The sequence below is a fragment of the Helobdella robusta genome, assembly GCF_000326865.2.
Source record: "Helobdella robusta unplaced genomic scaffold HELROscaffold_23, whole genome shotgun sequence".
Lineage (NCBI taxonomy): Eukaryota > Metazoa > Annelida > Clitellata > Rhynchobdellida > Glossiphoniidae > Helobdella > Helobdella robusta.
The window spans coordinates 2,123,105-2,141,650 of NW_008704216.1; the positions used below are offsets into that span (position 1 = coordinate 2,123,105).

The following is an 18,546-nucleotide window of genomic DNA, read 5'->3' on the forward strand; positions in this document are numbered from 1 at the left end:
AGTAGTAGCAGCAGTAGTAGTAAGAGCAGTTGCAGCAGTGGTAATAATAGTCGGGGCCAATAAAAGTAATTAAATTATTGACATTAATTAAGGTAATTATAACAATGATCAGATAGACTGTAAACCTGACATGGAGAGTACAAAGAACGCGTGCCAATCTTATAACAAGAGACATCGCTGACTGAATTATAATTATCATTAATTAACATTAATTAGCATAATAATCATTAACTATAATTGATGATTGTTAGAAAGTCCTGTGCTAATAAACATAGTTAACAACTTTTACAACTGCAGAAGGGCCGATTGAGAAATTTTGATTTAATTGTTATTATTCTTATGGATATACAAAAAGTTTTTATCATCATTATAATTTATTATGATAGAAGTTGGCATTTATAATGATAGAAATAATAGAAGTAATAATAATAATACGAAAACTAATAATAATAAAAAAATATTAAGATGATTGGATGGCAAGATGGTGCTGCTTTTGCAATGACTGGGTTCGAATGCGAAAGGGATCCATGCATATTTCATGCAGTATGTGTGATTTGTTGATTCATATGACAATCAACAAATGTTTCCATTTCTTAGCAATGTTTCATCACGATATCAAATTTGATTTGTTTGTTGACGTTGTCATAGCGATCGATTTTGAACGATTTAAAAGTTAATTGTTGCGTTAGTTTGAACTTACTGGAAATAAACGATTAGTTGATTTCTTCTGTAAATAAAGTTTAATAACTAATAATAGTTGATTTCTTCTGTAAATAAAGTTTAATAACTGTTTGGAATATTTTATTCAATCGAGGATTTGAACCCGTCGCATCGTAAATCGGTTACGATAGTGAGTATTATAACAATATATATTCCAGTAAAATGGGTTTAGTGTGTACGTATTTGCGTGTATGATTGGATGTTCTACCCATATTAATATAATCTTTCATATGGTGAAAAACATAATGTACCGACCGTTATAAAAATTTAGATGTTTTTAAAAATTCCTTCAATTCACTATTTTTTAAAAAATGTTAATTGAAATTTAACGGGTATAGATTACTGAATTACAGAAATATTTTAGATTTGAAGATTATATTTGAACAACACCATGATTAAAATTAAGTTTACCAATACTTAATTTTTTTTAATCCGGTAAATACGAAACAACGGGACAATAGTGTTTAGATCATCTGATTCAACGTGCTTTAGAAAGGTTGTTGTAACACAAAAAAATGAGCATGAAAGGTATATTTACAATTAAAATATGTTGATATACAAATCAGATTATGTACAATTAAAAAAGTCCTTAAAAACAATCAACATTGATTTCCATCATTGATTCAACCACTTAAGAACATCTCCATCAAGTTATTTACGAATGCGCTTCAACAACTTTTGCATTTTCTTCCTCAAAAACTTTCTGATTTTCGAGGCACCAGATGATTTTTTGATTTTTCCCGGTGCTTGAGTCATGTGATTGTGAGCTAATTGAGACATATACAACTGCATGTTCCTCTGACCTTCTATCATATCATTAACATTAATCTTCGTTTGTTGTCCATTTTTGTGCTGAAGCATATACTTGCTGTAATTTGCTGGACGGTCGAGGTATGTTTGGCATTCTTGGACATAGTAGAGCTTATTTGGTAAGGTTATTTCGACGTGTCCCAATTCTTCATCTGAAATGATTGGGTTCTCGTTGTAAATCGTTGTGTGAATCATCATTTTGTAGTCATTCAATTTTTCAGGGAGATGGAATGAAATGCTTTTGTTGAAGTGAGGATCAAATGTGTTGAATATTGTTTTTGTTCTGAACTTCTCAAGGACATGACCTTGCGTGTGTGTGAGTCGGACATGCACATAACTGTTGCATGAGTCAGTTGTCAGGGGGTTCAAATTCTGAGCACTGTTCACTTGTACAACAATCTTTTGACGGCTCCTTTCAACTTTCAATTCAATCGATCCATAGCGTCGATCTTTGTCGTTAAGATTATTTCTTCTGTTGTGGGATGTTCTCACATGTCTGCAGGTTGGCGAGAAGAGGATGGTATGTATTACATCATCATCTCCATCATCTTCTTCCGCGTCATCCTCATCTTCCACGCCATCTTCTTCCTCTTCTCCTCCATCTTCCTCATCGTCATGAGAACTTCTGAGATGAAACAAAAATGATTCTCTCATTGTCACCGAACATAATGATGGAGAGGAGAAGCTTATTGCTCTGAGAGGTGATGATAACGATGATGATGACGTTTCATCGTGATAATCATCAACAACTTCGTCATCGTTTGTGCTTCCGGTTGATGTCATCAAATCATCATCAGGAAGTGACGATGTTGATTCAATGGATGAAAATGACGTCACTGATGTTGATGACGTCACAGACTTTCCATCATTTGATCCATATCCTGACGATGCGGATTTCAATGATGACGTTGAAACTCTGCTCATTTTGCTGCTGTTTAGTTGTTTTCGTTGAATTTTGGGATATCAAATGTTGTTGCTGGTTTTGTGTTGAATACCGATTGACGTTTTAACGCATCATTACCAGTGTTTATATATTCCTTCAATTGGCCAACAAAGTGATTTATTGCAAAGTGAGTAACGGTGATTGATAGAAATTTATCGATGGTTAATATTGGGCATGTCTCAATAAAGCTCTCTAATTAGCATCGACTTTGTTTCTTATCGATGATCATTCTAACAATCTTATAACATGTTCATGCTGGTTTGCATATGTTTGATGTGGCACGCGCTCTCAACACTAATGTATTCAAATTGCTTATTTGACCGAAATTATAACTAGTCACATTTCCTTTGTTGGCAAGCTTTCAAACTTTTTTTTATCGAAGTTTTTTTTTTTTCACAATTTCTTGAAAGTTTTTGAACTCTCAAGTTTCTTTTTAACAATTAGTTATTTTAATTTAAAGACTTGTTTTCCGTGAAAAAAAATTTGATTTATTATTTCCGATTGGCTTAGCATATTTACCAAAACAAACACCTCAGTAAAAAGCATCTTAAACAGACCTAACACTCGTCTAATGTTCAATCTCTTTGTCTACATAAAATTTGAGTTGTTATTAATAATTTTTTAGTTATAATAATTTTTACCGAACAATATTGTTATAATTAATAATAATTTTTTTTTTTTTTTTGATAATATGCGGTGTTTTGTAGATTTGTGATGTTATTCAACTTTTAGGTAAGTAATGCGAACTACTTATTAAGATGTTAGAAATAATTAAGATGTTCCCAACCAGCATTCAACCGTTCAATCGTAGAACCTCACCTCTTCCATTTCATACCGATTTGGTCGAACCTTACATTGCATTCCATACAGATTTGTGGCCTCTTTTCTTACACATTGGTTAAAATCTCAAACTATCCGAGTAACTCAAACTTCCTACCGTGTTTTACATCAAAAAATTTATTCCCATGGTTGTTTCAATAAGACGATTCGAAGTATAAAAAGTTAAATTATTTATTGATTTAATGAGTGTATGTCAGAGAGATTATTTCATTTTTAATTACATTTTTAAAAATTCTATTCAAACAACTGCAATTAAATGATATATGACTGGTGATAACAAAAAGTATTCTTACTAGTTAGTGAGATATTTGGGTGTATATTTCGTTTCAGTTGTTAATTGTAAAGATCTTAATTTGTTTCATTGTACAAATACTTTTTTTTCTCAGTAATGCAGTTCTAACAAATACAGAACTACTTTCAGATTATTTTTCGTTTGTCTTTCCATCAGCCAGAGCTTGATCTAGATCGGCAAGCAACATCAGTGTTGGTTCCAGCACTCCTACCAACAGTGTTAACTCGTCGTACTAACTTTGGAGTTCTGACATTACAAACACTGTTGCAAGCAATGTAGCGTACAATACATATTATTATCTCTGTGTATTGATTTAGAATAAATTTACAAATAATTATATAGAAAAACGAATACTACATTATGCCTCGTTATGAACAATGTCAGTCAAGAAGATAATGCATCGCATTGTACTTCTTGCTAAGTCGATAAGTCGAAATGAATGGATTCGAAATTTTTTTTGTTCGATGATGATTATTTTTTTTTTTGTTATTCACATTTATACTTAAATCACAACATCAACATTGAAACAAAAATAATACTGAGTATTATTAAAAATATTTTCTATTTGTTGACATTCGTGAGTACGAGGATGAATAGGAAGCTAATGTTCCAAATGAGCGCATTGGTTCACAAATACAGACAAACATACATACATACATACATACATACATATGGACATCACACGCATATACAATAGTATGTATAAAGGCTATTACATTTTTTTGTTATTAACTCAAAAATTTTCAATACGATAAATACGAGTATCGATTCACAGGCATGCAAGTGTACATTGACACGCACTGTTTCTTCAGAGTAACACGCAGTATTTCTTCGTGGTAGCAACGTTGAAATGAATTTTTTTAAACTAATTAACGTTTTTGTTGGTCAGTTGTTAGCGCTGGATCTAATCATCCAAATAACTCTCCTTCCGTTATCATCATTCTCATCACCATCGTTGTTGAACTCTTTGGTGCCAGTACTGAACTTCTCCAACATTACTTCATGTTTCCAGAGCCTCCGGATGAATTCAACAACACCACCCACCACCAATCTGAAGAACCCCAACGATGTTAGTTTGTGCTCAATAGAGGAACCAACTGCATCATCAGGAATGGATCTATATTCCTTGGATGGTCAATCCGATGATCAGATACCGACATTCTTGATCTTATGTGCAGCTCTCTGTCGGTATAAACTGCCGGGTCAGGCTGCCTGTCAAGGGTTCAATGTTCGATTTGATTCAGGGATGTGCGAGTTGTATCGATACCAATCGGTTTATTTTGCACAACAGTTCGGATGTGTTTATCACGCGGTTGGGTGTGATTTTCGCTACTAATAGAATTTTTAAAAATTTAATGATTTTTGTTTAAATTTATATTTTTAAAATTTATTGACTTTTAAATTCTAATAACAGTTGAAACCAGTAAATAGAAAAGGCATCGTTGTAACACCAGTATATCCCTACCAGCATTTGCTCAACAAACCACGTACGTATATGTCAACTTCATGATTTTCACTACACCGCAAATAACATATATATTTAATTAAAAATGTATTTATTTCAATTATTGATTGAAGAACGTTTCTTATCATGTTTAACATATAACTTCTAACTGTATTAAATATATTTCTTATTTTATTTAAAGTAAAAAATTTAATTAATGATAAACCTTAAAATACTTAAGATTATGATTAAATTGATTTGAACAAAAACTTGAAGTTCGGAAAATTTTAATCTCCTATATTTCTAAATGTGATATAACTTACTATTCAGCTCCACCTAAAAACAAACCAACACCAACTTTCACCTTTCTGGTTCAAATAAAACTCAAGCCAGACTCAACTGCCTTCAACAAATCTTGGTCTCAGTTCAAAGTCGGTTTTTCGGTTCCAAATATGTCGATATCATCGAGCAGCACGTCGGATAATAACGATTCCGGAGTTAAGGATAAAATGAGTGGCGGATCTTGCGGTACTACATCTTGGGATGCGTATTGGATAGGTAATGAGTTATTGTACCAGCTGACGAACAAATATACATGCAGCCTCCATGTTTATCTCTCCGTCAACGATTGTGAGTTCAGTTTAATAATTTTATTTGTTTTTACGGATGTTTGTTTGTGTTCATTCGTCTTCATTGCATTTTGATAGCGGTGAATAGTAAAGTCTTACCAACCGGCAAACTTCTAGGGCCTGTAATTTTGCAAATGTTTTTTGCTTCCAGTTGGCGCATTCTCAATTGCTTCTTTTACAAAGCATTTATTAGATCAACTGCATTTAATAAGAAATATTTTGTTATTCCTAAACCATCCAATTTAAAAAATGGTCTACAAACAATTCCGAAAATTGAAAATTAAAAAAGCATAACTTGCTGTAACCATTTTCGGAGTAATGCAAAAACACGATGAAATGTAAACACGCTAAAATGCAACATAAAATACAACTTTTTTGACATGCAACAACAAACTCAGCAAAGATGGTGTAAAGAAAACAGAAAATATTTACGTTATTTTTAGAAAATTCGGTACAAAAAATAAGTTATATCATAAGATTAATAAATCTTCCATTCAAAACATAAAAAATTATTGTTCCTCAACAATATTACTAGCACAAAACTAAATTCAACACGACTAACATTAACGTTTTCACATCAAACAAGCTGGAAGAGAGGAACTTTACTATTCACATTACGACCGCATGGTTGTCGGGGGGCAGACTGTTAACTACCAATTGATCACTTTGAACTACTTCGGTGGAAACCTGAGCACAGCTTCTGGTCTCTCGTCCAGGGAGGGGAGGTACTTCTCGACGTATGACGATGACAACGATCCAGACTCCAATGTTAACTGTGCTCTCGCCTACACAGCAGGTCTAATTTGAATAATAATAATTTGCTCAGTTTATATATTGTACTTGTGAGATGATAAGCAAATGAAAAAAGTTTATTTTAATTACTATTTTTTCTTTTTCCCTTGCAAACAGGATGGTGGTATCATCCATCGCCTACAAGTTACGGATCGTGCGGTTTTACGAATTTCAACACCCAGTACCCAAACTTTCTGACGTACTCAAATAGCGAGTCTTTCCAGCTGTTCAGCTCCCAAATGTGGGTGCAATGCTATTAAATGTTCATAGCATTTCAGAAAATGGTTTTTTCATGGAAATGTGGAATGAAGTTTGGAGCCTACGTCTTCGCTAGTGATTGATTTCCAGTTTTTTTGTGTTTGTGCAAAATATCTGACATAAATTCTTTCATGTCTGAGTTTAATGTGTTCTAGTTTTAAATGCTAATATTTGTAAATGTTGTTCTGTATTGGAAAAATATTGATCATTTTACAGTTCATATCACTGTTAGGTATAAATATTGAAAACCACAATTTTCCAATTTGAAATTTCATGTACATATTTAATTATTTATTTCACAAAATACTTCAAAGTTTACAAAAAATTTTTTTATTGGTTTTTTTTTTGTTTTTCAGTTACTTTCACACAATTTAACTTGGGACGAGTGGGAGGTGGTACCTCTAAACAGCAAAAAACTTATAAAACCAGCTAGTGGTACAGGAACGTAGAAATTATGTAAATACTTCAAGAAACGCGTCAGAATCATTTGTCGGCATAGACATTTACAAACGCGTTACAGCCTGAAATATCAAATTCAATACGCAATTTTTTCATTTTAAAATTCTTATATTTTGTATCTCATATAAAAAGATGAGTGTTAATTTATATTTAATGATTGAATGAAGTAATCATTTGTTTTAACGTTTCTTTGCTTAAAATTTTTAACCACATTTTTATATCAATAAGGATGAATACAGTGAAATATATGGTGAAATATATGTTTGCAATTATTGGTTTATATCTGTTTAAAAATACAAGATACTGTCGACATTTATATTTGAAAGTTAAGGGAAATTATATTTTTATTTTTCTAGCACATGATGAACTTCTCTTGAATTTATTATTACTCCTCTAATAAAACTGTAGTTGTTTTTGTTTTGTTAACGTTCATCCTAGAAACTAATTGAGAGAGTTTTTGACATAAATGTTCTGACCATACAAAATTAAAATCGAAAAACATTTTTTTCATAAGTCACCGTCATCCAGCAAAACGCAAATGGTGATGGAACAAACGCTGGCACTGAATTTTTATTTTTTTTTTCATATTTTAAACCTTTCGTTGAAAATAGCATTGAAAGAATGATTAACTTATTAAAATTTACACGTTTGCAGAATTTAAATATTCTGTATAACATTGCTCTAAATTCTTTGATCCACAATTGAATAAATTTTGAAATTTCTTCCTGAAGAAGTTTTTTATTTTCTTGGCGCGACTTGTCTTTTTCTGTTTCCCAGCAAATCGTCGTTTGTGGTCTTGCGTCAACTGAAACATCTTCGATGCCGTGTTCCTCTGTGCCTCCAATATTTCACTGACGTTTATTGTTGAGTGGAAGTTGACATATTCATTGTGAAGTGGGATGTTTTCCACAGTGTCCAGTTGGAACCTGACTCGCTTTAGCGTTCTTCTCTGTTTCATCTTACTACCGTTTGGATGAGCTTCATAAAAATGTTCGTTGTTTATATTGATGTCGTACTTTCGGGATGATGATGATGATGTTTTATACGTATGTGAAATGGAATAATCCTCTTTATTATCATCATCAGTACCTTCATCATTATAGTTTCTACCCAACTGGTTATTGTCATCATCCAGTTGAAACCGAACACGTTTCTGTCTCCCATCACCTCTCCTTCCACATTTTTCTGGGTGACATTTGAAATCATTTTCTTTGTTTTTGCTGATGTCATAATGGCGAGATGATGATGACGATGAAGATTTATAAGTATGTGAAATTACATCATCCTCATTCTTCTCATCATCTTCATTTTCATAGTTTCCAACAACATGGCAATCGTGATCGTCACAGTTTTGTGTCCCTTGCCACTTCAATCCACGTCTTTCAGAATGGAACTTGAAACAATTTTTATGGCCTGCGTTGGTGTCGGAAGGTTGAGTTGCCTGAAATCGATTATACGCATGCGAAATTCTGTCATCCTCATCAAACTGCTCGGAAGATATAATGAAACCATCTGCCTCCATATTATTTGTCGGTGTTGAAATTTTTAGGTAACTAGAGTTAATACGTTGTTGGAAATCTTAGGCTAGCAGTCAACTATTTATTTCAATATTAACAAACTTTTATCCATTGGTATTTATACAATTTTTAGGGTTTGTTAGCAAATGGCTTTTTGTCCCTAAAGTGGCTATGGTGGTTTGTTTGATTTGCTTGCATCGACAAGTTATAACATTGTTAGAGTGATCATCTATAACTAATCAAAGGGTGATTAAGTTGATGCTAATTGGATAACTTTATAACGCTACCAACATAAATACTAAATTGATCGCAAATTTTAATAAAGCTATCAAATTAGCATCAACTTAACCATCTTTTGTTTGTTATCGGTGATCATTCTGACCATCTTATAACATGGCATGCTGCTCGCTTGCTTCTGTTTGATGTTCTCGTCTACACAGTCACTTACCATATCTGATCATATTTTTAACTGGCTGTATTTTTTCTTACCAAGCCTTGTATTTCTAGTTTCAAATTTTGCCACAAATTTTTACAAATGTTTGATTTCTCAATTTTTCTTTCTACAACTCATCTTTTTAATTTAAAAATATCTTCAATGTAAAAAGTCAATTTTTTCCCATTTTTATTGACGTTGAATTATTGCGGATTATCAGTAAAAAAGCATTGCTTCCTAATTAATACAAACCAGCACATACGTATATTTCAATTCGTCTAAACTATGCAGCACTGACTTCACAATTAGTCTCTTCATTTAGAAATCCAGTTTATTACACTACATAAACTGAATGATTTATAGCTGTTAACCTACATAATTGGTGATATTATTATAAGAACTGAGTTGTAAGTTTTATAATAGGATGAAAAATTTAGAAACAATAAAAATAAAATGATCATATCAAGATGAAATAACTTTCTGGTTGTGAGTTAAAATTCCCAATTATCTATAAACATTTAACTTCAGCAGTTTTTGAAATACGTACTTTCTCAGATTTCATATTTCAATTTTCTTATTTAAATTTTTTGTATTTGCAAGCCAGCCAGCCGGTAACTGCATGCTTTTATTATTTATGCCACTAAATATGTTTGTTTGTCTGTTTGTTTGTTTGTCATATATTATCTTTACTCTAAATTTTGTCCCTTGTGGCTCTGTACATTAGCAAACAAGTCAGCAAGATCATGTATCAAGCATCTGGTAACAATCTTATATCTCACTGAATTTTGTCCCTTGTCGCTCCGTGTATTAGCAAACATTTTCATTACAGAAAAACAAGTGATTATGACCACTTGATAACCTGATAGTTAGCAATAATATTAATGTGGTACGTTCTGGAGACAATACAGACGATGTTACTGGCTTCATGCTTGCAAATATTAAATTCTTTAACAATGACAACGTTAATATAGGACATATTTAAATCAACCATTGCTTTAAAAATTCCGGTATTGAAGTCATTCAAATACACGGTGCTGACTCATGGATATATATATATATATATATATATATATATATATATATATATATATATATATATATTATATCTGCATCTGCTGACTTTATAGATAATGTTCTTTATTTGACAGTTGAAGAGAATTCTAAAAACGAAGAACAATTACGTTTATAAAAAAAGTTCATTTATCATGGTAGTAGCTGAAAAATAGAATTCTTAATAGGTTTTCTCATAAATTTTTACAAGCAGACAACCTTAAAATTTACAGTGAAATACCAGCAAACAAAACTTATACACAAAATTTACATTGAAATACCGACAAACAAAACTTATACACAAAATTAAATAAAGTAAAATTGAAACAACTGAACGCCAAAAGACAATTTCGTCAATTTGAAAGCACAGACAACATAATGCAACTTGAGCAAATGATAGCAAATGAGTGATGATAGCAAATGAGTTATGATAGCAAATGAGTTATGATAGCAAATGAGTTATGATAGCAAATGAGTTATGATGCCGGCAGCCTGGCATTTGGGATAACAATAGGCGCCTTATTAATCTTTCATTCATTATATTTCAATTTTAACAATTGAAAATCAATATTTTTTCGCTCAAATATTTTCATATCATTTATAATCTGGAACGTTGGATGGAAATTTTAAATGAGACCCCAGACATGTATTTGTTAAGAATTATAATAATAAATATCCAAATAGTTATTGTTTCAGCAGATTTTAAATGTTATTTTAAATTTAAAAAAGATAATGTGAGTTTTTGTTCGTGCGATCCAGCGATTGAGGACAGGAGCTGGTCCAAGTTCTCGTTTCAAGAGGCCCTCATGTTGTGTTCAATGAGATGTTCACAAACAGCCAGCTGTGTGGCTTACAACTTCTTCAGTGCCACCAATCAGTGCCAACTCTTCAACCAAACATTGAACAAGTTCTCTGTACTGCCCGGCTGTCAATATTATCTCAGGGAAGGTAATTTATGGAACCCATTTAAAATTTTTTATTGAATCTTTTTGACCAAATTTTTAGACTAATGTTATCAATAGTTGTAATCACAGCTGATAGATCAATAGCCAGAAATGTCCTAAATATTACTGTGGACAACGAACTGAGGGAATTTTACTTCAACGGCAACAACATTTCTGTAGCTTCCAACTTTCCAAACGCAGTTTATTGGAACAGACCCGATTCGTACAACTTGGAAGGTGACATTCATGTGCTTGCCCTCAAGATGTACAACAACGAGTTTTCAGGTTAGTCTGCTTCAGAACTATCATTCAGTAAAGCAGATAGTTCAACGACTTAATTTATTGTATTAATGATACGGCACTTCAACTGACTAAGCTAACTCGGCGACCAGTACCAATACTGATGACCTTGATTCTTTGAATTTTCACGTTCTGGCTCTGTTTGTCTTTAACGTTCATAGTAGCATTTACTATTGTTTTTGTATTTTTTCCTAATTTTAGTCTTACAATATATTTTTGTAAACATTTTTGTACATCTGTATCGGCTTATTTATCTTTTATTTCCAACATTTTTTAGATTTTGACAGGAAATAGCTACGTGTTTACTATAAACAAAATAAACATCACTTTGAAAATTTGTCGCTTGTTTATCTTAATTATAAATTAAACCTCATAGACAGCTTATGTTTATATATCTGTATGAATGTGTCATATTGGTGAGTTTAATATTTATGCTTTGAACGAACAAAAACTCAACCTGTTTAGGGGGTTTCATAGCCAGCACACCAGATGATTACATCCTGACCAACAAAACTTGGAAATGTACCTTAGAATATTACGATGGCTGGTACAAAATCCACTACAATGATTCACTCTGGCCTGACGCAAAACTTCAATCCTGGGACAAGGACGCCAAACTCCTGACGTATTTCTCCCCTAACGCCAAATGGATTATTGATTCTACAGACTGCAAGAGCTGTTTATTCTTCTGTCGGAAAAGTTTTATTGGTAAGATCTAAGATATTTTTTAAAATTCTAAATTTAATAATGACCTACTTCTTCGTTTGAAACTGAGCCTCTAGGCTGATGCGATCAAATATGAAAAATAATATCCGGAGAAACTAAATTTAAGAAAAATATCTTCTTTTCCTGACAAAAATTTTTTATATATTTAAAGAAAAAACATTTTTAATTTAAAAATTGTGTTTCTTATACGTTTATCAATCCATTTTTACTAAACACATTTATTGATAAAATTAAACTCAAAATTGTAATTTTGTTGATACCGCGTATATGTTAATGTAGTTAGTATTGTTACTATTGTATCATTTCATTTCAATGAATATTTGTAATTTTAATTTTATCTCCGCACAAGTGAATGTAACACAATTATTATTGTTTTCGTCATTTTTTAGGTAACTATATTTATATCTTCATATTTTTACCACGTAAATGTATCGTTATAATCTTTTCTTGGAAAATCATTGCACTTTGTTGTAGTCGGGCACGTCTCTTTTATCACCTTTTTCTTATTTTCCAATTAGCATGTTTTCATTACATTGCGTCTTACATAGTCGAGAATATTTTTTAAAGTTATCGATTATCCATATTAATTTATTTATTAAATTATTTAATTTTTGAAGATTAAGTGTTTCTGGGTGGAGAAATAAGTTTTCTAAAACTTTTCCATTTCAGATTTTGCTGAATAGACAGTTTGTTTTAAATTGATTTTCCTCAGCGGCGATTTATTTTGTTTTATTCGCGTTTTCGATTTTCTTTCCCTCGTTTATTCGTAAATCGATGAAGATAAAACGTTATTTTGTTCTCTGTACCAAAGAAAAATTATTTTTAGTTTTTATCATTGTTTCATTCTGAAATGTTTATTTGCATTCCGGAAGACAAAGCGGAAAACAATTCATAACCCTCGAGTTGTCAAAGATGCAGTGATTTAAAAATATGTGCGCTTGAAAAAAAATCTATAAAACTTCCTTGATCGTTTATAAGGGGTTAGTTTTTGCAAGCATGTCAGTTGTCAAGTCAGTCAAATAATGCTGGATCATTTATGTCGAATGGCTATAAGAAAGAACTTCCATATTTCAATCTCCATGTTTTTGATGGTATGTGTTTTATTGAAGTTGCCAGTGTGTGTGTTATTAGTTCGAAAACTTGTTTTCAAAGATTTGAAGAAGGTAATGTAGATTTTTGTTCGTGCGATCCAGCGATTGAGGACAGGAGCTGGTCCACGTTCTCGTTTTTAGAGGCCCTCATGTTGTGTTCAATGAGATGTTCACAAACAGACAGCTGTGTGGCTTACAACTTCTTCAATGCCACCAATCAGTGCAAACGTTGAACAACTTCTCTGTACTACCTGGCTGCCAGTATTATTTAAAACACGGTAAAAGTTTTAATTTTCAAGCACTGTCTTTTAAGAAAAATTATTAATAAGCTATTTTCACAAAAAAATCATAAGATAAACCTGGACCAATAGAATCCTTTACTATTACTGTAGACAACGAACTGTCCTAAATATTACTGTGGACAACGAACTTCGAGAATTTTACATCAACGGCATGAGCATATCTCTTGCTTTGAATTATCCACACGCAAATGTTTGGAACCTACTTGACACGTATAATACATTTACGTTATTGCTCTCAAAACTTACAACAACGCTTATTATGGTAAAAAATTAACTCATACTATTTTTTATTATAACAGATCACTTTAAAAATGTTTAGACTATTGAAATTTAATCCAAGCAATCCCTACTGACCCTACACCTCCCCCCCTCCACACACACAAACACACAAACACAGGTGGTTTCATAACCAGCACACCGGACAACTACATCCTGACCACCTGACCAACAAAACTTGGAGATGCAGCAGAAACTATTAAGATGTTTGGAACAAAACCAGTTATAACGATTCACTCTGGCCTGCCAGTCACCTTGCGATCTGGCCATCCAGCAACGATTCTCCAGCTCCCCTGTCTACTGCTGCTAGCTGGATTGCCGATTCAACCGACTGCAAATACTGCTACATTTACTGCAGGAAGAATCTCATTGGTTGGTGGAATGATTAAGAAATTTGATTGTTTCAAATTTTATTCATTACGCACTGAATTTACGATTTAAAATGATTACTGACTTATCATTTGATGTAGAACTGGTAGATGGAAACAAATGTCAATGAATGAAATGAACTACATGAAGATTAATGTTTTCATTCATCAAAGGATTGTAATTAATTCAATAATGTGGTTAAGATTAAAAAAAATTTAAACTATTTCATTATTAAATGACATTAAAGTTGAAAGTTGCTTTAAGATTGCTTGCTCTCTTGCCAAATTTTTAAAGAGTTTCAAATCAAGTTTCTGTCCTATTTGCTGACACATGTCCTAATATACTTTTTTAAATTCATAACAACACTAAACATTTTGTTTATTAGTTTTTTCAAATAGAAAAATGAAATTTAACACTGGATGGTGCAAACAACAACGTTTTTGTAAAAAAACCTGAAAGTATTTTTGAGCAAATTAACGTAACGGGGTTTAAAGCAGCTCAGTTGACTAGTGTCTGTGGAAAAACTCCTATCTCTCCAAGTTTGATCTTAAAACTGTTGGTTGATTCCACAAAAATGGTTTCGTCATCCAGCCCATTTTAGGTGTTTACCACAATAAAATATCTTTGCCTGATTTGATTTTCTGATTTCTTAAAAACTTGTATCTATGACCTCTTTTTGGTTCCCTTCTAGTCTCTGTTTGGAAGAATTTGGTAAACCGGGCATCCTCTTTTCAAGTAATCAGTTTGTATGTCCGTTTTATATTGCCCCTTCATTTTCTTCGCTCTAGAGCAGTCAGTCCACATTTTCTCAATCTCTCATCGTATTGAAGTTTCCCAGGACACCTTTGGTCATCTTTATTGCTCTTTGCTGCAACTTCTCAAAAATGTCTTTATCTTTTTACAAATTTTGACTCTTCACCTGGACAGAGTATTCCAGATGGGGGCAAACTAAAATTTTATACAAATTTATAATTATCGACTTCTCAAGGCTGACCACTGTTTTTTTTAATAAATCGAAAAATTTGATTTGCTTTAGCCGCTGCAATTGCACACTGTCTTGATGGAGTCACCGTAAAAGAAGACTCCACGGTCTTTTTCTTCTTTGGTTGATCGTAGCTCTTGATTGCCCAATTAATATTGACAGCTCTTGTTCTTTTTTCTCATGTGATAAAAAATATGCTATGATTTAAACATATTTTTTACCACATGCTTCGCGTGTGATGCGTCTATTTAGCACGTATTCCTATACGCTGTTTGTGCGACCTTCATTCCTCTGAGCCTAGTAAGAAGAGTGTATGGAAAAAACCTTTGAGAATATTTACAGGAAAAAAATTAAATTTTTGTCCATATGAAAAAAATTTTAATTTGAGGCCAATAGCTTTCCTCCTTCTCAATCTTAGCGTGTGCTGCTCCATTTACCTCGTCTTCCATATTCATATTTGCAGCCTGCTGGCATGATTGGAAATGTTGGAGCACTGACGTATCATGTCTTCATTTTTGACGATTTCTTCAAAAAAAAAATCGTCTCCAACGGTTTAAAATATGTCAACAGTAGTTCGACATCAACTAAATAAATTGAAAGGAAATACAACTTATTTCTATGCCTGCTTCACTCACTTAATCACCATAAGATGACCATCTAAAAAATGGACAAACATTTGAAAAAAAAATAAGGAGGATAATAGTAATGACGATGATGATAATAATAATAATAATAATAATAATAATTAGGATGATGAAGATGATGATGAAAATGATGAGCATAATGTTTTTTGAGACAACGGCAAAGTGATAATATGTGCAGCCACGTTGTAAAATATAATTAGGACGATAAGAGGCGTAGGTGTGAAAAATAACAGAGATTATGATGATGATGACGATGATGATGGTAAGTTATGATAATGATGATGATGCTGATGTCATGATGATGATGCTGATGTCATGATGATGATGATGATGATAATAATAATAATGAGAATGATGATGATGTTGATGATGATGACGACGACGATAATGATGATGACGACGACGACGACGATGATGATAATGATGATGATATCAGCAATGATGATACTAGCGATGATGATAACATCAAAAGTGACGATGATGATGATCACGATGATGAAATGACTTTTTTTTATAATTTTTGCAGTTTATGCTTCCATAGAAATGATGATCAAACGAATGTAGGGAGGGTGAAATGGGATGTTTTGTATTATGTGTTTGTTGCTTTGTGTTTGTATGTTTGTTTGTTTGCGTTAATGTGTCTGTATGTGTAGTTTTGTGAGTATAAATGTTTTTTATGTATGAAGATGTGTTAATGTGTGTCTGTATGTGTAGTTTTGTGATTATAAATGTTTTGTATGTATGAAGATGTGTTAATGTGTGTATGTATGAGTAGTTTTGTGATTATAAATGTTTTTAATGTATGAAGATGTGTTTGCGCGTGTGTGCGTGCGTGTGCTCGCGTCTTTGCCTGTGATTGTGTTTGAATTTAGATGGATGTTTTTGTATGTTTGTAACACACACACACACACACACACACACACACACAAGTATGTTTGTGTGTGTAGAGTTATGTGTGGATGTTTTCAAGTATGTTTGTGTGTGTAGGGTTATGTATATGAGTACGTATGCGTGTATGCGTGCGTGTATGTGGGTGAGAGAAGCAATATTGGTTCGCGTATATGTTATGTGCTGCAGACAGAAATAATCTATCTTTGCGAAAGAAAAGGTAAAAGCGTATTAACAGATAGATTTATATTGCTTTATTGCTTATTACTACACGCACGCACACACACACACACACACACACACATACACAAACAAACACACACACATACACATCTACAAACAAATGCGCGTATGTATATGTGTGTATATTGCGACATATAGAAATAAAGATAAAGATATATATATATATATATATATATATATATGTATGTATATATATATGTATATCTGTATAATGTATTTGTATTGTATTGTATATTACCGCTTTTTTAAATACTATCTATAACCTATAATTCCCATAAATTCCGTATTTGTATAAACACACAACACACATGCACACACGCCACAAACATACACCACACACACACACACACACACACACACACACACACACACACAGAGAGATGTATTCATATACGTGCGATGTATATATAAACCAGCAAGTCAGTTATTCATCCATCTTCCGGTTGGATCGTTCTCTCTTGAAGGTCGTCATCAACATCATAATCATCGTCGTCATTATCATCATCACCATTATCGTTATCATCATCATTGTTATCATCATAATTATTGTTATTATCATCATCATCATTATCATAGTTATCATCATCGTTATTATTATTGTTATAATTGCCATTTGAAAAATTTGTAAAATGCTAGCAACAGTATTCAATGGAAGGATATGTAATATTAATAGGGAACATGATGCCCAGGGCCGTGTTCAGAGGGCTGGAGAGGGGCAACAACCCCCATTTCAAGTTTAGGAGTAGGAATATTTTATTATAGAAATAAACTGGTTAAAACTATTATAAGACTTCATCAATGTTTTTATTATGGCATGTGCACAGCCAGCAGTTTATTATTATTCTAAGTTATTATTTTATTATTATTATTATTATTCTAGATTATTATTATTATTATTCAAGATTATTATTATTATTTTACATTATTGTTACTATAATTAAAAATTATTATAATTCTAAATCACTTGAAAGATTTTTTACTTCTAAACATTCAAGAAAGTTTCGTTTCCAGATAGAGGATAATTGTTTCTTTTTGTGATAATTTCATTTTTTAAGTATAATTAGAAATTAAAGCGTGGTTTTTCTCTGTCGTTTTAATTTATTTTTTATTAAACTAAATTACAACCAAACGTGTCAGCCCTGATAAAGTTTTTTGAAAAAAACTGTCTCGTTAATTGATTCATAATTTTTAAATATTAATGAAATTTATTATAAGTAGAGAAGGGAAGACAGAAATCTGGAGCAGCATTTAACTCCATTGATATCATCTTTTACTAAGAATAAATATTTTAATGCTATCATGATATAATATAATATTATATATATCACTATTGCTGTCATATAATAATATCATTGGTGGTGTTGCATAGAGGTGTTGCATTGTTATTTGATGTACGATTTCATCATAAGGCGTTATTTTATCCTGTCTTTGTTCCCTTAAATTCAAGTCATAATCACTACTTCTTTTTATATTTTCCGTCATCATCTTCATCATTTTCACCATTAAAATCATCTTTATCGTCATCATCTTCTTATACGCCATCATCGTCACCATCATCATCGTCGTCTTCGTCATCATCGTGTATCTAGGTATC

General features: G+C 32.2%; 5 protein-coding genes across 5 annotated transcripts; 3 read left to right on the forward strand and 2 right to left on the reverse strand.

Annotated features, from left to right (window-relative positions):
* Positions 1-1,371: 1,371 nt before the first annotated feature.
* HELRODRAFT_172397 (hypothetical protein) lies at positions 1,372-2,454 on the reverse strand (the record flags this gene model as incomplete). Its single annotated transcript, XM_009019053.1, has 1 exon — positions 1,372-2,454. One exon carries the CDS (start codon positions 2,452-2,454, stop codon positions 1,372-1,374), a length of 1,083 nt encoding a protein of 360 aa, XP_009017301.1.
* Positions 2,455-3,576: 1,122 nt separating this feature from the next.
* On the forward strand, positions 3,577-6,730 carry HELRODRAFT_172398 (hypothetical protein; the record flags this gene model as incomplete). The annotated part of the gene is made up of 6 exons (XM_009019054.1): positions 3,577-3,608; positions 4,680-4,917; positions 5,020-5,092; positions 5,380-5,679; positions 6,265-6,474; positions 6,588-6,730. 6 exons carry the CDS (start codon positions 3,577-3,579, stop codon positions 6,728-6,730), a joined length of 996 nt encoding a protein of 331 aa, XP_009017302.1.
* Positions 6,731-7,827: 1,097 nt separating this feature from the next.
* Positions 7,828-8,709, reverse strand: HELRODRAFT_172399 (hypothetical protein; the record flags this gene model as incomplete). Its single annotated transcript, XM_009019055.1, has 1 exon — positions 7,828-8,709. The coding sequence occupies one exon, from the start codon at positions 8,707-8,709 to the stop codon at positions 7,828-7,830; it is 882 nt and encodes a 293-aa protein (XP_009017303.1).
* Positions 8,710-11,010: 2,301 nt separating this feature from the next.
* HELRODRAFT_172400 (hypothetical protein) lies at positions 11,011-12,150 on the forward strand (the record flags this gene model as incomplete). The annotated part of the gene is made up of 3 exons (XM_009019056.1): positions 11,011-11,135; positions 11,193-11,416; positions 11,897-12,150. The coding sequence occupies 3 exons, from the start codon at positions 11,011-11,013 to the stop codon at positions 12,148-12,150; spliced, it is 603 nt and encodes a 200-aa protein (XP_009017304.1).
* A 1,880-nt stretch (positions 12,151-14,030) lies between these two features.
* Positions 14,031-17,692, forward strand: HELRODRAFT_172401 (hypothetical protein; the record flags this gene model as incomplete). The annotated part of the gene is made up of 3 exons (XM_009019057.1): positions 14,031-14,198; positions 17,329-17,371; positions 17,589-17,692. 3 exons carry the CDS (start codon positions 14,031-14,033, stop codon positions 17,690-17,692), a joined length of 315 nt encoding a protein of 104 aa, XP_009017305.1.
* Between the last annotated feature and the right edge of the window lie 854 nt (positions 17,693-18,546).